Source organism: Apteryx rowi, unplaced genomic scaffold (genome assembly GCF_003343035.1).
Source record: "Apteryx rowi isolate R43461 unplaced genomic scaffold, aptRow1 scaffold_37, whole genome shotgun sequence".
Classification (NCBI taxonomy): domain Eukaryota; kingdom Metazoa; phylum Chordata; class Aves; order Apterygiformes; family Apterygidae; genus Apteryx; species Apteryx rowi.
The window spans coordinates 1,406,994-1,427,861 of record NW_020450196.1 but is presented as its reverse complement, the minus strand read 5'-3'; the positions used below and the strand labels follow the sequence as shown (position 1 = coordinate 1,427,861).

Sequence of the window (20,868 nt, the reverse complement as noted above, 5' to 3'; positions counted from 1 at the left end):
TTATAAAAAAACTGGTGTACAGCATAAAAGAATTGAAAATATTTTTTGCAGGCCCTCACTTGTCTTGTACTTTGTTCTTTTTTTTAGTTAACTTATACCTCTGCCTTGTCGTTATTATATTAATGACAAATATTGTCCCTATGTGTGACAGTGACAGTAGATTACACTTTGATTTGACTCCCTCTCAGATTAAATTAAATGTCTTTGTGTACACTTCAAATGTGCTCTGCCAGACAGTGCATGTCCTATCTGAGCTGAGTTGGACATGGTATGTTATAAATCTATGCGACTGAAATAGTGTTGCTCTTAAATATGTGTTATAATGATTTAATGAGACATAAATTTGAAGATCAAAACTATTTAAATTTGAAGGTTGTGCAGAGGAAGAGGCCTGGAAGAAGAAAAATATTTTTCTGAGCTCATACATGATATTGTAGGATGGAAACTCCAGCCATGTACCAGTAGGAGCAGATTTATTCTGTACATTGGGAAAAGAAAAAAAAAATGAATAAAAAGAACATGCTGATAAAGCTTACTTTATAAAAGCAAATAAATATATGTATGTTATATTATATTATATCATATTATATTGCATTACATATTATGTATGTTTGTGTTCCTAAGTATAGCTAAAGGACAACTTCCCATGAAATAATGCATTCCTTTAGGACTGCTGTAGATTTTCATAATTTTTTAAAATATTTCTATTGTAACCTACATCAAAAGGGCACCTATGGTTCTTGTGTCTGACTATACATATGCATTATAAAAAAGTGAGTCTACTGTAATTACCAGTTTGCAGAGCGAATTCCTGCAGGGTTTGTACTCTCCCCATTAGTAAAAGAGATAAGTTGAAATGTATTAAAATTTCACTGTACAACTGGGAGTTTTTGTTCACAGTAAATGTGTTAATGTTTCTTCATTGCTTGACTGTTTGTGTTTAAATTTAGGCAGTGTGCCCAACAGGGACAAAATTATAGGATAAAGCTATGTATAAAAGAAAATCCTTCTGAGAAAACCAATAACATTTTTTTCTTTTTTTTTCTTCTCTTTCCTTCTCTCTGTCTCTCTCTCTCTCTGTTTCTCTTTTTTTAATAAGTGGTTATATATAATCATGCTCCATTCTGGCCATGGAAAAAAGTTTTATCTATTTCACACTTACTGGAATTCTTCTCTCTCTTCTACATAAGTTGAAAGGATAGTGTATACGTTAGCAGAACATTTTGCAAAAATCCCACGGTTTTGTTTTCTGAAAATGCTGAAGAAGCAATTTTTAAAAAGATTCATAAATAAAAGAGAAAATAYAGTTCTGAGGATATGTGGTGAACAATGTTATCTAATGAAGAGAAAAATATTCACCTGTTAATCCAGCATTTTGGTGGAAATAAAAAAAGACACTTGGTCCCTTGTTCATATTTGCTTACAATATAAGTTTTGTGGTCAACAGAGAGTTGGCCTGTAGGAACACTGAGGTTTTGAGTCTCTGGTTATTTAAGTAGTAAGTTATTGTTTTGCATTATAATTTAAAAATGTGGTATACGATACAATGTTGATTTTGATGAGATAGAAAAGATATATATTTTTAGGAAATATTCAAACTTTTCTGGTGAGTTTTAATTCATTGCACTTATTTTCAAAACAATAGAACCCTTCATAATAACTTTTCTATGTAACTTCTGAAAACCTGTTATTTATCTTCACGGGCTGGAATGTAGTACAATCCATGTCTTTTTCCGTCCAAAACGAAAGCCCATCATTTAGAATCCAGAAAGCAGAAATATCTGAGATATCAAAAAAAAGCTTGAAAAGCAAAGTCTGCCTGGAAGAGCAGAATAGGCAATAACCAACATGTATCTGATATTTCTTAACGGGGATATCTACCAGACTAAATAGAACAGAACAGCTGTTCCAGGAATCAGGATACATTTTACACTGTTAAAATTAAATTTTGCTTAGTCTTTTAGAACTTACAGAAAAAAAGGTGGAAAATAAAAAAAATCTAACTGTTGATTTTGCCAGCATCATTTTGTGTTGACATTTGTGGGTTTTTTTTTTTTTTAAGGTTTCTTATTTATTTGTTTAAGGCAATATTTTTGCATATTTACATGTTTTCAATTGTATTTTTTGCTGGACAGACCAAACTGAAACTAATCTTGAGAACATGAATTATTTACATTGTGACCTTTAAGACTTCTAAAGTTCTCATCATCTTCTGGTTAATTTGTGTAAAAAGACTATTTGAAGAATAGATATTTGATTTAATAGGTTTAAATAACTTTCAATTCTTATGAACCATTTACGGACTACTGAGTAAAATCTCTTTTCATGGATTATTGACCTGGTAGTCCCTATGATGTGACAAAAATCTTTTGATCCATTTCTTCCGCATGTGTGCTACATCCACAGGCTCAGTGTCTTTTTTAAGATATTGCAGGAAAAATGCCCTTTTTTTGGACGCTTTGCTTAAGTTTTAAGTTTTACATCAGCAGCTTATTGGTTCACATATCTTCTTCTAAAAAGAGTTGTGAGGGAATGGAAGTTTGTGGTGAACAGCAAGGCTGATACCACAGTTTGTGATCTCAGTATACTTTACTACATGTAGTTACTTGCATGGATTTTTTTCCTGCAGAGATGTCAGAAAGGTTTATAGAAAAAAAAAACTGATTATATTTTTACTAGCAGTGGCTAAATAAATTTGGGTATCTTTTTTATTTTTCATGTAAAAACAATAATTTTGCATGCATGGATAGTCTAGAAATAGTAAACCATTTAGTTATTCAGTTCAGACAGTGTAGCAGGTGACGATTACTCCAAGGTGGGCAAGAGCATAAGACCAATGCAAGGAGGTTTCCCCATGTGCACTTGTAGAGAAGATAATGGTCCCTGTGCGTACGCTAAGCTTAAGCGTAGAGCATTAGTCTCTCTAGAAGAGCCGCGGGAGGAGGAGGCTGCGTGGGACTTCTTGTGGGCAAGTCCAGCCTCACTGCTAGCTGGGCTCAGTCAGTCATGCTGACCATGGCCTTGACAATGTGTGGCTGACAGTGTCCGTTTCATAAGATGAATCTGCTTTTCATCTTTAAGAACAAACAACTGCATTTGATAACTTTCTCTCAGCAYGGAGAGTTTTATCCTAAAATCAGCTGTGTGTTTTTCTTCAAATTTTAAGCAAAGAAGCACTTGTCTGTCTTAATTTTTTCAGAGCAAAGTTGTCTTTAATGTCTGTCAGCCTTAGGCTAGTTTTACGTGCTATAGAAATGTAGGGTGGTATTTGTACCTGCAGTCTTTATAGACTATCGCATTGGCAGTACGGAGAGGTGAGTGTATAGAGTCAGGGTAGAACATGGTCTACGGAAAATTCCTGGAAAGTAACTGAGCTATTCTGCATTGTTTGTTTTCTTTAGAAAAGTCTATGCAACTTTCCTTCATACAGGTATCCTGCTTTTGGAAATATCCACGCTAGAACCGAAGAGTGATTCCTAACTTAGAGGCAACTTAGATTCCAAGTGACATATTATTATTTTCCTTATTTTCTTTCTCATTCCCCATTCATTTACCACCTCTCAAGAGCAGTCGAAAATGGTTTTCTAAAATGCTTAAAGGCTACATTGTCCTTATTTCAGGAAAGAAAAGCTGTTTTATCCTATTAACAGCTTTCTATCTTATTAGCATCCTTCCCTTCATATTGTATTAGTAACTGTTTTCATAAATGCCACAGAGAAATATAACAATATTAGCACCTTTCAAATTGTGTTAGTGAAAATAAATACAAGTAAGAATGCTAATGCTAATATAGCATGATGTAAAATTGCTAATAAAACACCACAGTGCAGTGAACAACTCAGAAAATATTTGGGTAGCTGAATGGGAGGAAGATGAGAAACCTCACTGTATTGCATGAATGTTTAAGACCATTGAAATGCAAGGTATGTTCCCATTTACTTTTTTTGTTTAGAGCAATGCATTCTTGGGATTATAGTTCTTCATGTTAAAAATGGTCATCTATCAATTAAGGCTATTTTATCCAGGGCCTACAAAGTGATCCCATTGTTTAAAATTATTCCTTTACCAGGGGCAAAACTTTCTTAAGTTGTATAGTTTAAAAAAATTCTATTTAAATTTTCATTCTAACAGAAGAAATAGTAATGCTTTGTGCTTCTGCCTTCTTACCTACTATCCTCATACTTCACTGTGTTGTACGAGCAGCTGATTAATCTTGCCTCTGAAAATGGTACATAAAATCACTACCCTGTTTTTACAAACTCGGCAAGTTGGAAGGGAGTGGTTAAGTTGCTCAAGGCCAGACAGTGAATCCGTGGGAGTGGCAGAATTCTGGTGTTCTGCCTCTCTCTGTCCAGTGTTTTCAACACAGAATTATCCACATAAAAATTGTAAGTGACTTGAAAAACTGTTTTGCACCAGAATTACATGGTGGAGACATTACATCTCTCTGCAGAGACAGAAATACCTCTGCATGTATACTCTTCATTCTGTAGAATTCACGGCAGGCCTTTCCACCCAATTTTCTTTCTTTCTTACCTTCATACAGAAGTAAAAATACAACTTGAAGATTAACTCGGGAAAGGTGTAGTGATTTCTAGCTATCTGGTCTTCTAGGAGCTTTTTTTTATAGGAGCTTTTTTTATAGGAGCTTTTTTTTTTTTTTTTGTGGGTGTCCTTGGGAAGGAATATTTTCTCTTGAAATGAACTTTATAATCCAATATGCTGAGGTTTTCTTGAGTCTAGAGCAGTACAGGTTTAGAAAACTAGATATTCTTCAAGGCACAGAGAGAGGCAAGCATAAATGGGGAGGAGGGGAACTGGAGCCTTCTTGTTCTTGAAAAACTGTATTTTCAATTTTATGTCCACAGGCTTAAATGATTAGTGAAATGTAGCCAAGGCCTGGCTTTTAGTGTTTGCTTCATAACATTGTAGATACAATTATCTACCAACAATGAATTATGAATATATTTAGTGGCCCACAACATCTGTAGTTATTTTTCTAAGTGTTGTCAAATGTGCCAGCAATTCAAGTAGGACACAAGTTTGTGGTCTCAAACATAGAAGACAGTCCTAAGGTCTAGCTCAAAATGGAATCCCTGCATGTTTTTATTGCCCAGTGTCCCAGCTGTAGTGTGATCTTGTCACTTAGTTACTGTGGCTGGCTATAAATTACAAGAAACTCTGAAACGCTGTATTTCCAGGCTTTCTATATGCAGGTCAGCTTGTGTACTTCCTAAATGRCAGTATGCACATGTTATTACTTTTCGTGTTAATTTAAAACCAACTCTGTTGTAGTCTTGATTTGGCAGCTGTTAAGAACAGTATGATATCATTGGGATTCTTGTCATTTACACAGCAGAATTTGTGCTGTAGTCTTTTAAAGAAATACTTTATTGACAAAAGAAGAGAGAAGAGTCTTTATTGGGATCTCTGAAGTAGCAAAGAAGGGGCAGTAAGTGATAGACATTCGAAGGGCTATGTACAGGGCATATAATATGTGCTCTGAAAAAGCATATAAAGAAATTATATTCTGTTACACTGCCCACTGTATATAAGAATTTGAGACTTAAGTAGATCTGCTGGTTGAGTAAGATATCTTTTAGCCTCACAGCGTTGTAGGAAGCTCATCACTAGTTAAAAGAAGAATTTTTGTCAGTCCCATCATTGAAATTCAGAATAAAGCGAGTTGCAGAACTTCTCTCTTTCCCCAACAAGTTGTGCCATTTTAAACTGCCTCCATTTTTTGTGGTCACCTGTAGGACCTCCAGAGAAAGGGTGAAGAGAAAGCAGGACTCTTCATTATCTGTTCTCCTCCTTCTCCCCTACTGCATTCCCCTTTGCTGTGGGTTATGGCCTCTTGGAAGCTCTGCAAAACAGCCAGACAGATTGATTTTCCATTACTGTTATAGCCTGTTCTTATTAATATGTGAATAATATGTATTTGTTAAATATAATTAAATGGCCCAAACTGTGTTAAATGAATGTCTTTGGTCTGGGTGAATACCACAGAAGTCAGTCCTAACGTCTCTTAATGTTGACCATACAAACTTATGCCTAGGTATACATGTTTAAAACCACATGTTTAATATCACATGTTTAATACCAGGCAAAGTTCCCTTCTCTCTGCATTAGACTTCATAGGAAGGAAATGTCCAAAAGAGCAGCAAGGTAATCTTGAATGTTGGAATGTCAATTATAAAACCATTAATTCATTTTAGCATGCATGTATTTTGTTTTCAAACCTTTATAGCATTGCTTAAGATTAAGGAATCAGTCATGAAATTAATTTAAAATGATTCTGTTGAAATCCAGCCCATTTCTTCCTCTACCTGTATAAAAGTTCCTCAAGGGCCACTGTATTTTTGATAGAAAGGCAAGAAGCCTTATGTTAGGAACTCAGCAGAAAGGATGGGTAAGTCAGCTTGAGAGCTCCCGTTATCTGCAGTTCATGGACATGGCAGAACATGGTAGGCACGGTTTATGTTGTGGGCAGAGTGGGCATGGTAGGCACCTTCTCAAGCCTTTGTGGAAAACCCTGTTTTAGTGCTTATATACTTTAGCTTTAACCTGCCAGTTCTCACCTGGACACATGCTTCCATATCAGCTCATACATGGGGTACCTCTATCTGTTCATTTTACTGTTTCTTCCACTGTCTAAGATCTTTGGTTTCTTTTCTTTTTCTTCTGCATTTTCCATCTTTCTTGCAGAGGCTTCTGAAGAAAAACTTTATCAGGAAAACTTTCTGTTGCTCTCCCTGAAAAATAATGTAGTATACATAGTGTCTGGTTTTGTAAACTTTTTAAAAATACATTGGAAAGGTAGAATTACATTGAATGGTTTCTGTAATGCCTGGCAGTACTCTCTCAACAGCATTTTCTAGCAAAAGTTTAGCATTGTTCCGCCTTTGCATTTTTATGTCTACTTTTTAACAGACTTGAACAATGGCTACAATGTTCAGCTGCTGCAGACTCACTCCAGGATCTTTTTATTATCCACCCCCCCATCCCTTTTAGATTAAGGAGTAACAGATGTCCAACCACAGTTGCACCAACCCACTCTACTACCTACAAGTGCACCAACTACTGTACTCTTACCCTCTCCCTACCTTAAAATCCCTCCACTGGGGAATGGAGGGACTGCGATAAAGCTTTGCATACGTAGATGAATCTATGCCAGATTCATCTGCTGCTGTTTGGGGTCATTCTTGAGCCTGACTGTCACTGATTCATATACTTAAATTAAATGCTATTGGAAAACAGTAAACAGATATTGTTAATAATTCAGATACATATTCTTGCTGTATGCATGTTGGTTGCGTTGTGGAGGTCTTTAAAGACCACACATTCTTTCATGTTAATGTAGGAATACAAACTATTCCTGGTATATTGAAGCTTCTCCCTGATGAGTTATGCTGGTTTTGTGTTGGATTCTGTAGCAATCAGAGGTAAATGGCAATGCAAGCTGCATTGATTCTGGATTAACTGAGTAAAATGAAAAATTAATCTTTGAAATAAGGACTGTATTCTAGTCCTGAGATTTTGCATAGCCTCCATCAATAAATTGTGTCTCACAATTTATGTTGCATTTACCCTGAGAGCACTACTTTATTACCACCACCTCTGGTTTTCGTTTAGGGAATGTAGGTATCCAGTTAACTAACTGATTTGCCTGGGGTCACGCAGGAGCATGGAAAAGCATGTGGTTTTCTTCAGTCCCAAATGAGCATCTTTCAGCTTGAACCCTCATCATCCTCATCGCTCAGGTGTAGACTCCTGGTTCTCAGGGGAGGGGGTGGGAAGCTACCGAAGCCAAATCACAACCTGGCATCAACATTCTTTTTGCCAAAAAAGAGAGACCCAGTTAAGGCCAGGCTGAATCTTTGGGTCATACTACTTATCTTTGGAACCTCTGATGCCAATCCATAGATATTTTATAAAAATACTTAGCTATTTTTTAAGACTTTTCATATTTAGTTATTTGAGAAACAAGCAGACATTTTTATGTTTTTGAAAAGTTTGCGTGAATTTTGGAGGGGGCTGTATATAAGAAACAGAACACTTACTAACTAGTTAATGCCCTTCAACACTTTATACCTTCAAGACTCTTTAACTCATAGAAGAGGAAAAGAAACATTAAACCTTTAAACTTTTTTCCCCAGCTCATAATTTAAAATGGCTAAATGGATCATTTTTGAGTGTGTGTAATAAAACTCACTCTTAGGCTGAAACATTGTATTTCAGGTTCACGCTGAATCCAATTTTTACAGGCAACCCGCTAACCTCTTGGAAAAAAATAGGTAGGTTTATAATGGAAATGCTGATCAGCCTTAATAAAGCAACTCTACCAAATGACACAGTTTCATCTAGTATGTGTACATGCATTATGAGTGTATTACTCCCATAATATATACTGTAAATGATACATGAACAAGACAATATAACATCAAATGCAAGAAATATATGTAACATTGGTGCAAAGATTTAAAAAAATGAAAAAAAAGGTAGTGAATGTAAGCAAACCTTTTACAGCATAATAGGAATACCATTTTGTAAGCCCTTCTTTCTTTTTGCAGTACAATTAATTACTGAGTTCATTAATTAATGAACATATTAGAGAAAGACACCATTACTGACCGGTGGAGACCTGATATATTACTGAGTCAATAAACTATTGAACATGAAACAGGACCTTTCAGGAAAATTTTTTCCTCATAACCCACAAACACATATATTATTCTTGCACAGTCAGCACTTCTTTGGTGCCCTTATATTTCATGTTACTAATTCTTTTAATCACACATACATACAGCAGTGTTTTATAACCTAGCTAATGAGTAATTGGACAGGTGACATTGGGACTGGGACCCTGAAGTGTCAGGCATAATAGAGCAGGCTTTTTTTTTCTTTTTCCTCCACAAGGTTTTTGAGAGTAAGAGGTAGTGAAAGAGCAGATGGGATAGGAGGGAGAAAGGATTTCAGTATCAGAAATTTATCAGAGAAATACAGATTTTAAGTGAATAAGTGAACTACAAATGGCTTTAGATTGCAAATAAACAAGAAAATAAAACATTTAAAGTAACTCTGAACTCCTTTAATTGACAACAAACAGAATTTAGCTTAGCCAAAGTAATGCTGAATGTAATTTTCTTTAAGTCAGTGTAGTTAAAGTAATTCCTTTCACATACAGATAGAGTGGGGCGGGGCGGGGGGGGCAGGTGATAACTGTTGAAAGAGGCAGGCACATTCACAAAGCTTCAGTATCTCTGTGGCTATAGGTACCAAGCACCCTTCCCCCACCTTCGCCCCCAAGTAATCATTGATTGCATCTAAATCTATAGAGATATCTTTTCCTGGCAGCTCTGGTAGTTACAGTAGATTGTTAATCTGTGAATGATCAGAATAAGCCTCTCTTGTCTCAGAAATCTCCATGCAAATTACATCTAAATGCATGCCATAAATTTATAAGTAGCAGTTTGAAGTGCACAGGTCATCTTCTACACTATTGAAGAGCATACATCTGTTGCACTTGAAAAAAAGTCTTGTTCAATTAACATTTGCTTTTCTGTGGGCATGGCTGTCCCTTCTCAAAGTAAACCTGTGTAGTTTCAAAATCATTTTAAAGAGAGGAGAGGGGTTAATGAAATGTATCATTGAGACAGATTTTTAATCTTTGTGTGGGAATATAGTTTTAGCATCACTGCTTTGAAATAATTTCTTTCTTCTTTTGTAAAAGAGGGAAATATACAAGTTTGACAAATGTAATGTGCTAAAAGGTGAAGGGTTATGGCTAGATATTGGGGGAAGTGATAGATGCAAGAGTAAGTTACAGTATGTTTCATGAGGCAGTCCTGTTCTTGTACCTTTGTCATTTTATCCTGTTTTGGGAACATGTCAAACCCATGACTCCTTTCTGATTTAACGGAGTTGCATCTTGTGTGAATCTCAACAGGGAAACTTAAGAATAACCTTTGGATATCGTGGGGGGAGGGAAGAGAGACGTGTACTCTTCCTTTCTGTGTATTTTTGCTTCCTTGTCTCGCTCCTGTTTTTTAGCAAGCTGATACGGTGCTGTGGGAAGACATCTCCAGTAAAATTGTCCTTCAGGCATTTGATTCTAAACAAGGAAATTTGCAGAACACCCACATAATCCTCATCCTACCTTCTTTCTTCTCGTAAAGGAAATAGAGCATTTCTTTCAAAGAACTTAGGAATGCGTTCATCTTCATGGAACAACTGATTATGTTATTATTGAACAAGCATTTTTGTTGTCATTTCCCAGGCATACTGATGTATGTTTTTGAAAGAAAATGAATCTTCGCTTAAAAGAATGAACAAGGCTGTGAATGTTAGAAGGTTTTTTTGCTGTACAGTTAGTTCCTTTCTAGCCCTCACAACAAATTTGCACAAGGAGGGGAGAAAAACATTAATATGTGTTTTCTGTTTCTTTTTCCAGGCCATCCGCTGTACACTGGTAAATTGCACGTGTGAATGTTTTCAGCCAGGAAAGATTAACCTGAGAACCTGTGATCAGTGTAAACATGGCTGGGTGGCACATGGTAAGAAACATCTGTTCTGGTCTTATCCTTGCTATTCTGTCCATCTTTCTCAATATCTTTAACTACTAAGAGCTGGAGCAACGGCAGTAGTGGTATCTGCCTTTAAGTGCATGTGTGTGCAGTCTGTGTGTGTGTGTGCGCGCGTGTGTATGTGCATGTCTTTGTACAGCAATTTCTAGGATGGAAAAGCAAAGGTCTATTACTTTGGCGATGACTAGAAGTGCTGGTGGAGTTGTACAGCTTGTGCACAGCTCAAAGAGTGTATTCTGGCCTGCAGGAAATAATGCTGTGCTAACAGGTCTCAGCAGAAGAGCAAAAAGTTTATAGTATGGTTGCACAGCAGAGTTCATGTTGCAAATAAGCATCAGCCAGTAAGTCACTGAGCCTAGTGGAAATTCAAACGTCCCTACATCAGCCTTTGAGAGCCGGGATGTCAGAATGAAGCCAGTGTATCTTACTTGGCTCACCAGGAGTGTGCATGTATGATTTGTGAGGTGAACCTCTCTTCCCCATGTGTAAGTAGATGAAGAAAGGATGGAGGGATTAGACTCTCTAGCTCATATCTAAGGACATAAGCATACACTAATTGCTCAGAGCTCTCTTTTTACTTATCTTTTACTATTTTGTGTGTTTGGTTTCTTTTTTTCTAAACAATCACTAAGCTCTGAGAGAGAGAGATCATGTTCAGTACAGTCTCCATAGACACAATTAGAAGGCAAATAAAAAGGACACCTACATTCTAAAATGATTTAATGAAAAGAGAGGAAAAAGAGAGAAAGATTGCTGTGTTTGGTGAAGAAATTCATGTCTGAGGTTTCTTCTCACAGTCCAGGCTATTGGCACCTAAGCAAGCATACTCTTCATTCCCCACTTCTGCCAAACATTCAGTGGATTATATTTTATAAGTTTTATTTTACTTTGATGAGATCTGGGGTGGAAGTTCAATTCTTCCCGTCTAACATGCACGTGATTTCTGTTTACTTAGTGCATGCCTCTGTATATTTGTGCCTGAGCATGCTGACAAGTGTGAATGCTCAACCAAACTGAACAGCAAGGAGTGCCACAGGAGCTTTTAAAACATTCACATACCTGGAAAGGAAGGCAGTAATGCAGGTACGAGGCAGTCCTGTGTCACTTCATAGTAATGTATACAGCCTGCCTAACAATACCACAGCAACAGCAAGCTGGTAGTTGGTTACAAGTTTATTATATTCTAGAATCTCTAGGGACATGGCTTATTTTTGTTCCACTTAATTCTCGGCAAGATATCTTCAGACACAGTATAGCCACACTCCCTTTTCTTGGAGGGTTCGCTAAACCTCACAGAGTTTTTGGAGTTTGGCATGCTTCAGGCGTTATGTGGAATCAGCCTCTGAGGCTTTGCTGATCCGCAGATAGGGCAAGCTTGTCTAGCTATTTTCCAGGGTGACTCTTCCTGTTGAGTAACAGAAATCAGCAGTCTAACATTTGGATCCTGGCATATGAGTATCCCACTTTTTGTTTTTAACCATTACTCCTTAGAAGTAATGTGTGGTCAGATTTTTTTGGTAAATTCTTCTCTGTGAGGTGGTTGRATTCAAAATCGGAATATATGAAAGTAATCAGAGATCACCACAGTGTGCTTAAGAGAAATGGCCCTGTCTTACATCAAATCCAAAAAGCTGGAAGGAGAATGTGATAAGCAGGGGTGCACCATCTGCACCCATACCTGAGCACTTAATATTCACAATAGAAAAACTAAGTATAGCTATATATTAATACAAAGTGTTTGTTTTACTACTGCACCTAGAAGAGAATGCTCTGGGTTTGTTTTTAGGTCTGGAGTATTTTTTTAGTTCTTTGGCTTACTTTTAGTTCTTTTGTTTTTTAGTTCTTCTTTTTAATTCTTGGTGTAGTTTCATAGAATTCATCTAGAGTCTTTACATTTTATGGCAGAGCAAGGCTAGTCAGATGTATGTTTCATATACACACTCAAAGCACAGGCTTATAAATTAGTTCCTAAAGACTGTGATGCATCTGTTTCAGTTGTTGCCCTTAACTGTTTTCCAGAATTCTGAGGGCAACATCCAGGAGACTGATTAATTCCTTGCACTGTAGCACCTGGATTTCAAAATCACAGGATCGAGTTGCTATTCAGAAGTGATTTCCTTTAAACCATTAACACTGTACTTCTAGAAGTTGTTCCTTGAATGCAAATAGTATTTCCTGCTGCTTTAATTGAAGGATTTTCTTCTGATTTTTATTAATGAATTTCAACTCAGATCCTTGACACATGATGTAGTGTTTTATTGAATGTAATTATCAAAGAATAGGGGTTTCCAACAGAAAGCACCATGCTTATTCAGGTTTTGATAACCTAGAATCATAATTAAGTGAATAGTTCAAAAATAGCTTAGAACTGCAGTCTTCTCATGCTTTGCTTGACTGATCTGCGCAGAGTTAGTGCATGTTAATAACTGCCCGTTTAAAATGTTGGAATTCTTGAGTGAGAAGGACAGCCACCATGATATTATTAAACTTAGCAACTATTGCCTGTTTTCTTTTTTCCTGTTTCCATTGTCTTTCTCATGTTTTCCTTCCTTCACCTAAAATGAGCTGCACATGTCTTGAAAGGAAAGGTTTCCTACAAGTTCATTTTTTTTCTATTTGGAGGTGCCAAAAGTAGGATGTCAATATATGAACAGATTCATCAAAGGAGTTCTTTTGTGGCAAGATAAATGTTTCTCTTGGCAAAAGTTCAGTTTATTGAGTTTTGACCCTGTACCCTTATGCTGTAGTGGTAATCCTACCATCAGGGTTTTTAAGGCTGAAGCCAAAAGCTGCACAGAACATAGTGTCTTTCTCTAGTACTGCTGTACTTAAAGAGGAATTGGGTATTTCTAGTGTGAATATCTGGATTTTTTAAGGCATTTGGAGAACTGAAATTTTAATTTTTTTTTCAGCTGAAATCTAGCTTTCGTAATGTCAGTTTGGATGGAGATTTATTTACTAAAACAATCAATAAATTGTTTAAATTGGATAAGCCATTTCCTAGGCCTCAAGCAGGCACACACACAGCGGTTACACATTTTTCTTTTTCTTTTTTTAAAATGGTTAAGATACCTTGTATAGCCCATATGGTGAAAAATAAATTCAGTAAAATCTTAATAGTGGAATTCTGTGGGAAAAYTGATTTTAATACAGGCAACTGCTATTCTGTGATTTTTAAAGAATGTAAGAACAAGATGACTGTAAAAAAAAGCAAGACATTCTTGGTTTCTTTACCTGATACTTTTGTTATATTACAAGTAAAGGACTTTAAGGAGATAGTCATGACATTTTACTAGCTGTGGCACAGAAATTCACCTRCTCAAAGTTTATAGGAAATACTGAAAAAAAATTGCCATCCACTTCCCCTAGCAGACGTATCTTAGCCTATGAGAAATTATGCAAGCCTGCAGTAAAGCCATGTTGATTTCATTGACTTTGTGTTTTGCCTTGTATGCTTGTCACTGATGCAAGAATAAGGATTACTGTCCTACTAGCAGAAATACTTTTATTGTACCTGGTTCAACAGATCAATAGACCCAATGCACTATCAACAGGAGACACAKTGTACCCTCTTTTATAACCATTTTGTTCTAAAAAAGTGTGTTAAGGTGAAATACATCAAAGTGCACTAAAACTGTTTGATTGTCATTCTCTTTTAGTAAGTTGAGTTCCAGTTATCTCAGACTTCACAATGATTAAAAAACCACAGTATAATAAATATAATAGTTTTATTAAATTTTTCTAAAATCATTGTTGCATTGTTTCAAAGAGAGTCAGAATATTAAAAATATTAGTTCCTTATCTTATCCTCAAAGTGATCCCTGGTAAAACTCAATTAGACATCAGAGAACAGAACCTTTTTAAAAGATATTTTTGGTATATTGTGCGTTCTTGGACCAGCTGAATTTCACACTATTCAGTCTGCTAAGAGAAATGAGGTAGCCTGTGAACATTTTTGCTGTCTTCCTTGTGCACTTTTTTTTCTTAGAGCAAGTTGGTCTTGAATTCTCCAGTAATCTTTGTTAAGTCTTTTCTTCTGCATCATGCCAATCAGGGCAGCTCTGGGCCAGCCTCTTCATTCTGCTATGCTTTAGTGCCTCTCTGAGGTGTACCTCCACATATGAACTATGTATGGCCTCATCACTAACTGGGGACTTGGCCAGGCCTTTCCTCTAGTAACTCTGAGATTTTTAATAGTAACTCCATAACTACGTAATAGTAATTTTAGTAACTCCGAGGTTTTAATATGATAGGCACTGACTAGCAGATTGCAGCCCATAGTGCAAATCCATTACTCCTTTTTGGTTCGGAAGTTGCCATCCCGTGAGTATTCATGCTCAGAGACTCACCGTGTGGGTTACACTTTCATCTTGTGAAGGAAGTTTTCTGTGGTCAGTGTTTGTATAATGCATGCACTGGCTTGCTGTAAATGAGACCAACAATCAAAACAGTGGCCGTACTGCCCAGTGGAGAACGCRCCATCACAAACTCACATGCATGACATGACAGCGACTCCTTGTTCATTCCAAGTGGCTGAGCGGCCGTTTCTGTATGGTGATTTGTAGAGTTGAGAGAGTGGTGAAGAGAGAGCAAAAGAAAGGAAGGACAATAAATAAAGCAAAAATAAGAAATGCTGTGGAAAATTTAGAAATTGCATCTTTCTTTACCCGTAAGTTGCTCTGAGGACTTGGTCTAGGAGGAAGGTTTAGGCTTTAAATGTGAGCTGCACGGGAGTGAGAGGAAAAAGCAAGAGGAGTGCTATGTTGAATTAAAAGTGAACAGCAACTAAATTTGTCTCAGTCCAAAGCTATTAAGTGAACAAGATCCAGGTTTGCAAAGTCAAAGGTCAACTCCGATTCAAAAAAAAAAACCCTCTGTTGTTATAGATCTTAGAGTCTCTTTAAAAACTGGCAGAACTGCCATGTTGTTCTTTCCTTAAAAATGAAGATAATAGAGAAAAAATACTAACAGGGAAAGGGGAAATGTAATCCTATTATTACAATTTTGTGGTAGAATAAATGGGTTATATTATATATATTATATTGTTCCATAGGACTTAAAAGCAAATCACAACCTTAGCATGCCAAACGTACTTGTTTCCTTCTATACTGTTTAGAGTCAATTCTTTAAAATACTTTTAAATGACTTGAGAACGTCATAAATCTCATCTTTTTTAGTTATACAGAGATTTTCAGCAAAGAAATCTCTCCAATTTATTGATAACAAAAGCTAGCTTTTCATGACTTTTAACGTAAAATTATTTTAGATCTAGTCTGGCTTTTCCTGTACTTTATTGACAAAATCGTTTTAATCCATCTGTTATAACTTCCTTATGACCCTGAAGGTTGAGGCATATTTTTCATTACTCAGTTGCTTCCAGGAACCTTACCTGATTAACATTTATTACTGGTAAACACTTTTTTCATCAAGGCCCCCTTTCTGCCTATGCCTCCCCTTTTTCCTTCTCTTCACCGGTAGCTCCCAAACTGGCCAGTGCAGCACAGATAAGGTGCACGCTATTATCTTGTGGGTATTCTGGCCCCAGTATCTGGTTTTAAAGGCTGGTGCACCAGTAGGAATGATGTGACAGTGCTTGCCTTTGTTTACTCTGAGATCATCCTTAATACAAGTCGAGTTAAAAGCAGATGAAAATATGCAAGTGTTATGACATCCAAGATAAATAATATTGCTACAAAGGTTTATAAGATGCAAGTGACAGAAAATAAAACAATGCTTGATTATCCCAAGACCAAATTAAAAGGACTTTCCTCTCCATCCTTGTATTCAGCTGATACCTATATAACCCTGTGGTCAATGGTTTAGCTCTCATGCAAGTTGGCATCCTCAGGTCACTTCCTGGAGGAGACCTGCAGGCTCTAACATTCGTGGATTGGCACTCACACCTCCTGCTTTCCTTGGATTTCCCTGGGGGTCCATTTGGTTTGAAATCTTTTCTTTCTTCTTCCCTGCCACCCCCAAGACATCTTCATGCTTAGCTCAACCAGAAAGAGGTTAGACCTTCCTCCCATGACACTGTTGGCTCATGGTCCTGGTTTTGAAAATGCTTATGTCCCTTGGGCATGGCCAGGTGAGATTATCCCTGACCAGACAGTAAGCAAAGTCATCTAAAAACCGCTCCAGTGCTAGCTAAGTCCAGAACAGATCACTACCCATGGTGAAATGCAATGTCCTTTCCTGCTGGTTTGCGCTATGTTTACATCCCAAAGTGAAGTCTTTTCTCATTATGAACACTTTATTGTACAAAAAACTTTAATGCACTAGTCACTCTTTGTAGTCTCGCATAACTGGGAGTAATACCTTCAGCTCATTTGCAGTTCTCATTTGAAATCAGACATCCTGGCAGTCAGATTGCTTTGTATTGGTAAYAGATTTACAGGTGACTCTTCTCAGCCCTGTCTTGGAAGAATACACTGTCATTTATTTTTACTTGAGGAAAGGCTTTTTTGTACAAAAGCAGAATTCTTCTCCTGCTGAGAATCCCAAACCCTGTCTGCATGACTGGAGGGCATCATGCCCTCTTGCTCTCTATACCTGTGCTCACTACCTTGCTGCTGATGTACTTTACAAGAAGATGGCTATAAAAATAAGCAGTAGTCTGTAACGATTAACAAAGAATTGCCACTATTTCTGCTTTAGTCTTCTGTTTTGTGGGCAAGTTTTATTGTATTATATCTAGAGATTACGTGTATGTGTTACATTGATCAGGTAGACACAAAGTTTGGGGCAAGAATAACTTGCTTCCAGCACTGGAACAGCATTTTGAGAACATAACAGAGATTTAATGATTACAGGTGTAAATTCTCTGCCTTTGCCGGCTCTATTCCTGGTAATATGAACTGAGACCATAACGTGGTCCAAAGCTTTATTACCCATCTCTGTTGTTGACTTACTTTTTGCGATCTTGTTCAAGTTGCTTCCCAGTACCTCAATTTCCCAGTCATATAATAGCCACTTTTATAGATATGATCTACCTTGACTAGCTATAAAATGTCCAGAGAGGTTTAGACTGAGGGTATTACAGAAGTGCAAGGTATTGTTATGTAGTGTCCATCATTATTTAAATTAAATTTCACAAAGAAGGCTTCATCCCATTTAGCATACCCAGTAACATGGGGTAAAATTCTGGGACAACCAGTCCTCTCTTTTTAAGGAGAGAATCCATTAAGGAAAAGAACAGGCTTACTAAGTACAAAATGGAGCAGAAGCAAAAAAAACAATGATTTTTTTTAGCACTGAGAGGAATTATACTTGAATTGGAATTACCCTTTTCAGATATAGTGAGGCTCCATTTTGGAAAGGAAGGCAGTGAATTCCTTTACCGTGTCCCTTTAAATATGCTGATAGGAAGTTCACTACATGGCATAGCTTGAGCATAGAAGCAGCAGAGTGTCTGGAGCTCGCTGCTAGATTCTTAAATCAGTAGAATAAATTCTGTGGGACCTACAAGCACAAATCACCAGCAGATTTCTGGGGCATCAACTGTGGACTTCTCTAACATGCACTCATAGGTCCCCAGGATGTCTAGGTGATGGTACCTGCTTACTTGTCTCTTTTAACACCTATGCTGCTGCATATGAATTGCTGTTATGTGCTAACCACTTTATCATTTTATTACATTTTATTACATCATAAATTTTTATATCTTCTTAACGATCCTACAAGAAGCTTAATTGTTTATAGGAACATCTTAATTAAGTAGAGTTCACTAGGTTAAGCAGAACACAAATTGAAAGAGTTATAAATGAAACAAACCCTACCACTCCATTCAGTAGAGCTTCAGAAGGTTAAAATGGGATTTGATTGCAAGGATAAAAATTTCATATTGCTTTCAGATGTTACAGAGTAACGATAATACCATGGATAACTTTACCTCTCCTTTCTGTTTTGCAAATGTGAAACTCACTGGATGGGAAAGCCATAACTTTTTTTTACACACTAGGAAGAACTTTGACTTGAGTTGTAGCATTATGAGCAAGCTTTCCCCAGATTAATTTAGCAGACAACAGTGCTACTTTATTATCCCATTTCCATCTGGATTTTAGAAATAGAAAAGATAATACAAGAAGCATATAACATGAGTCTCAAAGACTTCTCTAATTATATTGTAATTGATTACAGTCAAATTTGCTGAAGTATATTTAACAGGAGCTGTGTGAATGGTCACAGTATATGAACTTTATGACAATCTCTCATAAGTGTCTTGTTTAGTTGCTGGGGGGTGGGAAAGATTGATGTTGTGAAGGGTAGAACTAGCTGTTTGACCCAGTCTTCCAAGGGTTTGAACATCTTCAGCTGTCAGCACCGTTAGGGCAGCAAGTTTTCCAGGGAAATCTGAGGTGGTTTAGCACACGTGAAAAAGCATTTCATAGGCTTGAACCAGAGCTACACTGAGACTGATATACCACAATGGTGTCAGCTTGCCCTGGTGAAATGCCTCCACAAAACAGTATTTTTCTACTGCATCCAAACAGAACAGTGTTTCTTAATAGGTGGGCAATGCCCGTTACATTTTCATTACAATTTTCAAGGCTGCATAAAAGATGGTATAGGTTGCCTAGAGAAGTGGTAGAATCTCCCTCACTGAAAATATTCAAGACTCATCTTGACAGGGCCCTGGATTACCTAATTTAAGGCTCTGCTCTCAATAGGAAGCTTGACAAGATGATCTGCAGTGGCCCTGCCAACCTCTACTTTTCTATGAGTCTGTGAGTCACACTTAACTGAATTTGAGTGCATTAGGATTAAGATGGAGGTCCTCCAAATCCAGACCACCAATCCAGGACTCCTGAATGTGCTTCTGTCTCACTCTTTGTAGTATGTCAACCAGATGGTCTTAACCACATTACAATACATATGGGCTCCAATTTCACCATTAATAAGGGGAGAAAACAGCTTTAAGAATGGTTCAATGGCTGATAGGAAGGAGGCATTAGACTTTGAAAACTAGGAGATAGGAAAGCTTGAAGGCAAATGACTAGCCAAGGTAATAGGGTGCGTTATACTAATTTAGTGTCTTCCGTTATAAATTGTAGGTTTCAACAGTGACAGTGTCAATCCATGTGTCAAGGAGCAGCAAGATCGGGGCTGCTCCATGAGGGGAACTGAGCCAGGAGCCRAGGGTGGCCCCAGCGCAGGCCGTCCCCTCACTGACAGGGCCAAGTCTCCCAGGGACTTAACAAGGTGGGCAGAGATGGGGGCTTGTAACACGGTCCATCAGCTGCCCCAGACACAGCAAGCAGTGGACAAGGTCCAGGGTCCATCCAGGGGCTCCAGTTAGGAGCAAAAGGAGATACGGCCAGAGGCAGGAGTGGAGACAAGGCCATAATGTGGGTCTAAGGGACATCCAGGAGACACGACTGGAGACAGGCACACCCACAGCATAGCTCAGGCAGGGACTGCAGGCCCAGATCTGAGCTTAAACAGGGGTCCTGGACCCATGGCTTGAGGATGCAAGGTGGATATCTCCAGGGATGCTGGTCAGGGCAGTTAAGACCTATTGGTGCACCCAGCCCTGAGACCATGGGCTGATCAGTAGTTGCTGACAAGTGATGTCAACACACACAAAGGCAGCTGTACCCTGGGATCTCACTTCATTCAACTGCATGTGCTTCTCCATCAAGATAATCACCATGGCTTAAGTCCTCCTTCACGTAGCCACAAATCCACACACTGTCACAGAAGGCTGTAGGGTCGAAATCCTGCAGCGGACCAGGGGCGCTCTCTCTTCCTTGTCCTGGTCCCTAAAGTCAGGGGTTCTCCTTTTCATTTATACAGTGTGCCCATGCAGGAAGTGTCTAATAGCCACTGAGATCTGGGAATAAAGGTCCCACACTGCTTGTTTAAAATCAACATTAAAAGTCAACAAGAAAGAGGGGAAGAAAAACAATTTTTATCTTTTAACATCAATTATGTGTTTAAAAAGTGTTTGTCAAGTACCACCACACAGTCAAAGTTAGTTCTAACCTTCTTTTCACAGGCAATAAATTAGGGAAAGGGGTTTTTTTCCCCTCTATATTCACGTTTTCCACTATCAAAGAAAAGTTTTTGTGTATTAAAAAAAACAAACAAACAAACACCTGTTTGGCTTGCAGGAATTGGCCAGAGAGGCTGTTTTCCTGACAGGCCAAAAGCGACCAGCACAGGGCCCCTTTAAAAAAAAAGTCAGGATTTTTTTCCCCCTATTTCATGTGAGCATTGGCAGAAACTCTGACAAGCAGTTCTTCATATTTTATTATGTTCTTGTCTGGCAGAATCTCTGTCA

The 20,868-nt window shown here is 37.7% G+C and overlaps 1 protein-coding gene across 1 annotated transcript in view; it reads left to right on the top strand.

Moving 5' to 3' along the window:
- The window catches only part of BNC2 (basonuclin 2), a 240,558-nt gene that overhangs the window by 111,581 nt on the left and 108,109 nt on the right, over nucleotides 1-20,868 (top strand). Inside the window, exon 3 of the mRNA XM_026073542.1 lies at nucleotides 10,454-10,556. Within this exon, the coding sequence (XP_025929327.1) occupies nucleotides 10,454-10,556 (103 nt within the window). The remainder of the gene's footprint in view (nucleotides 1-10,453; nucleotides 10,557-20,868) is intronic.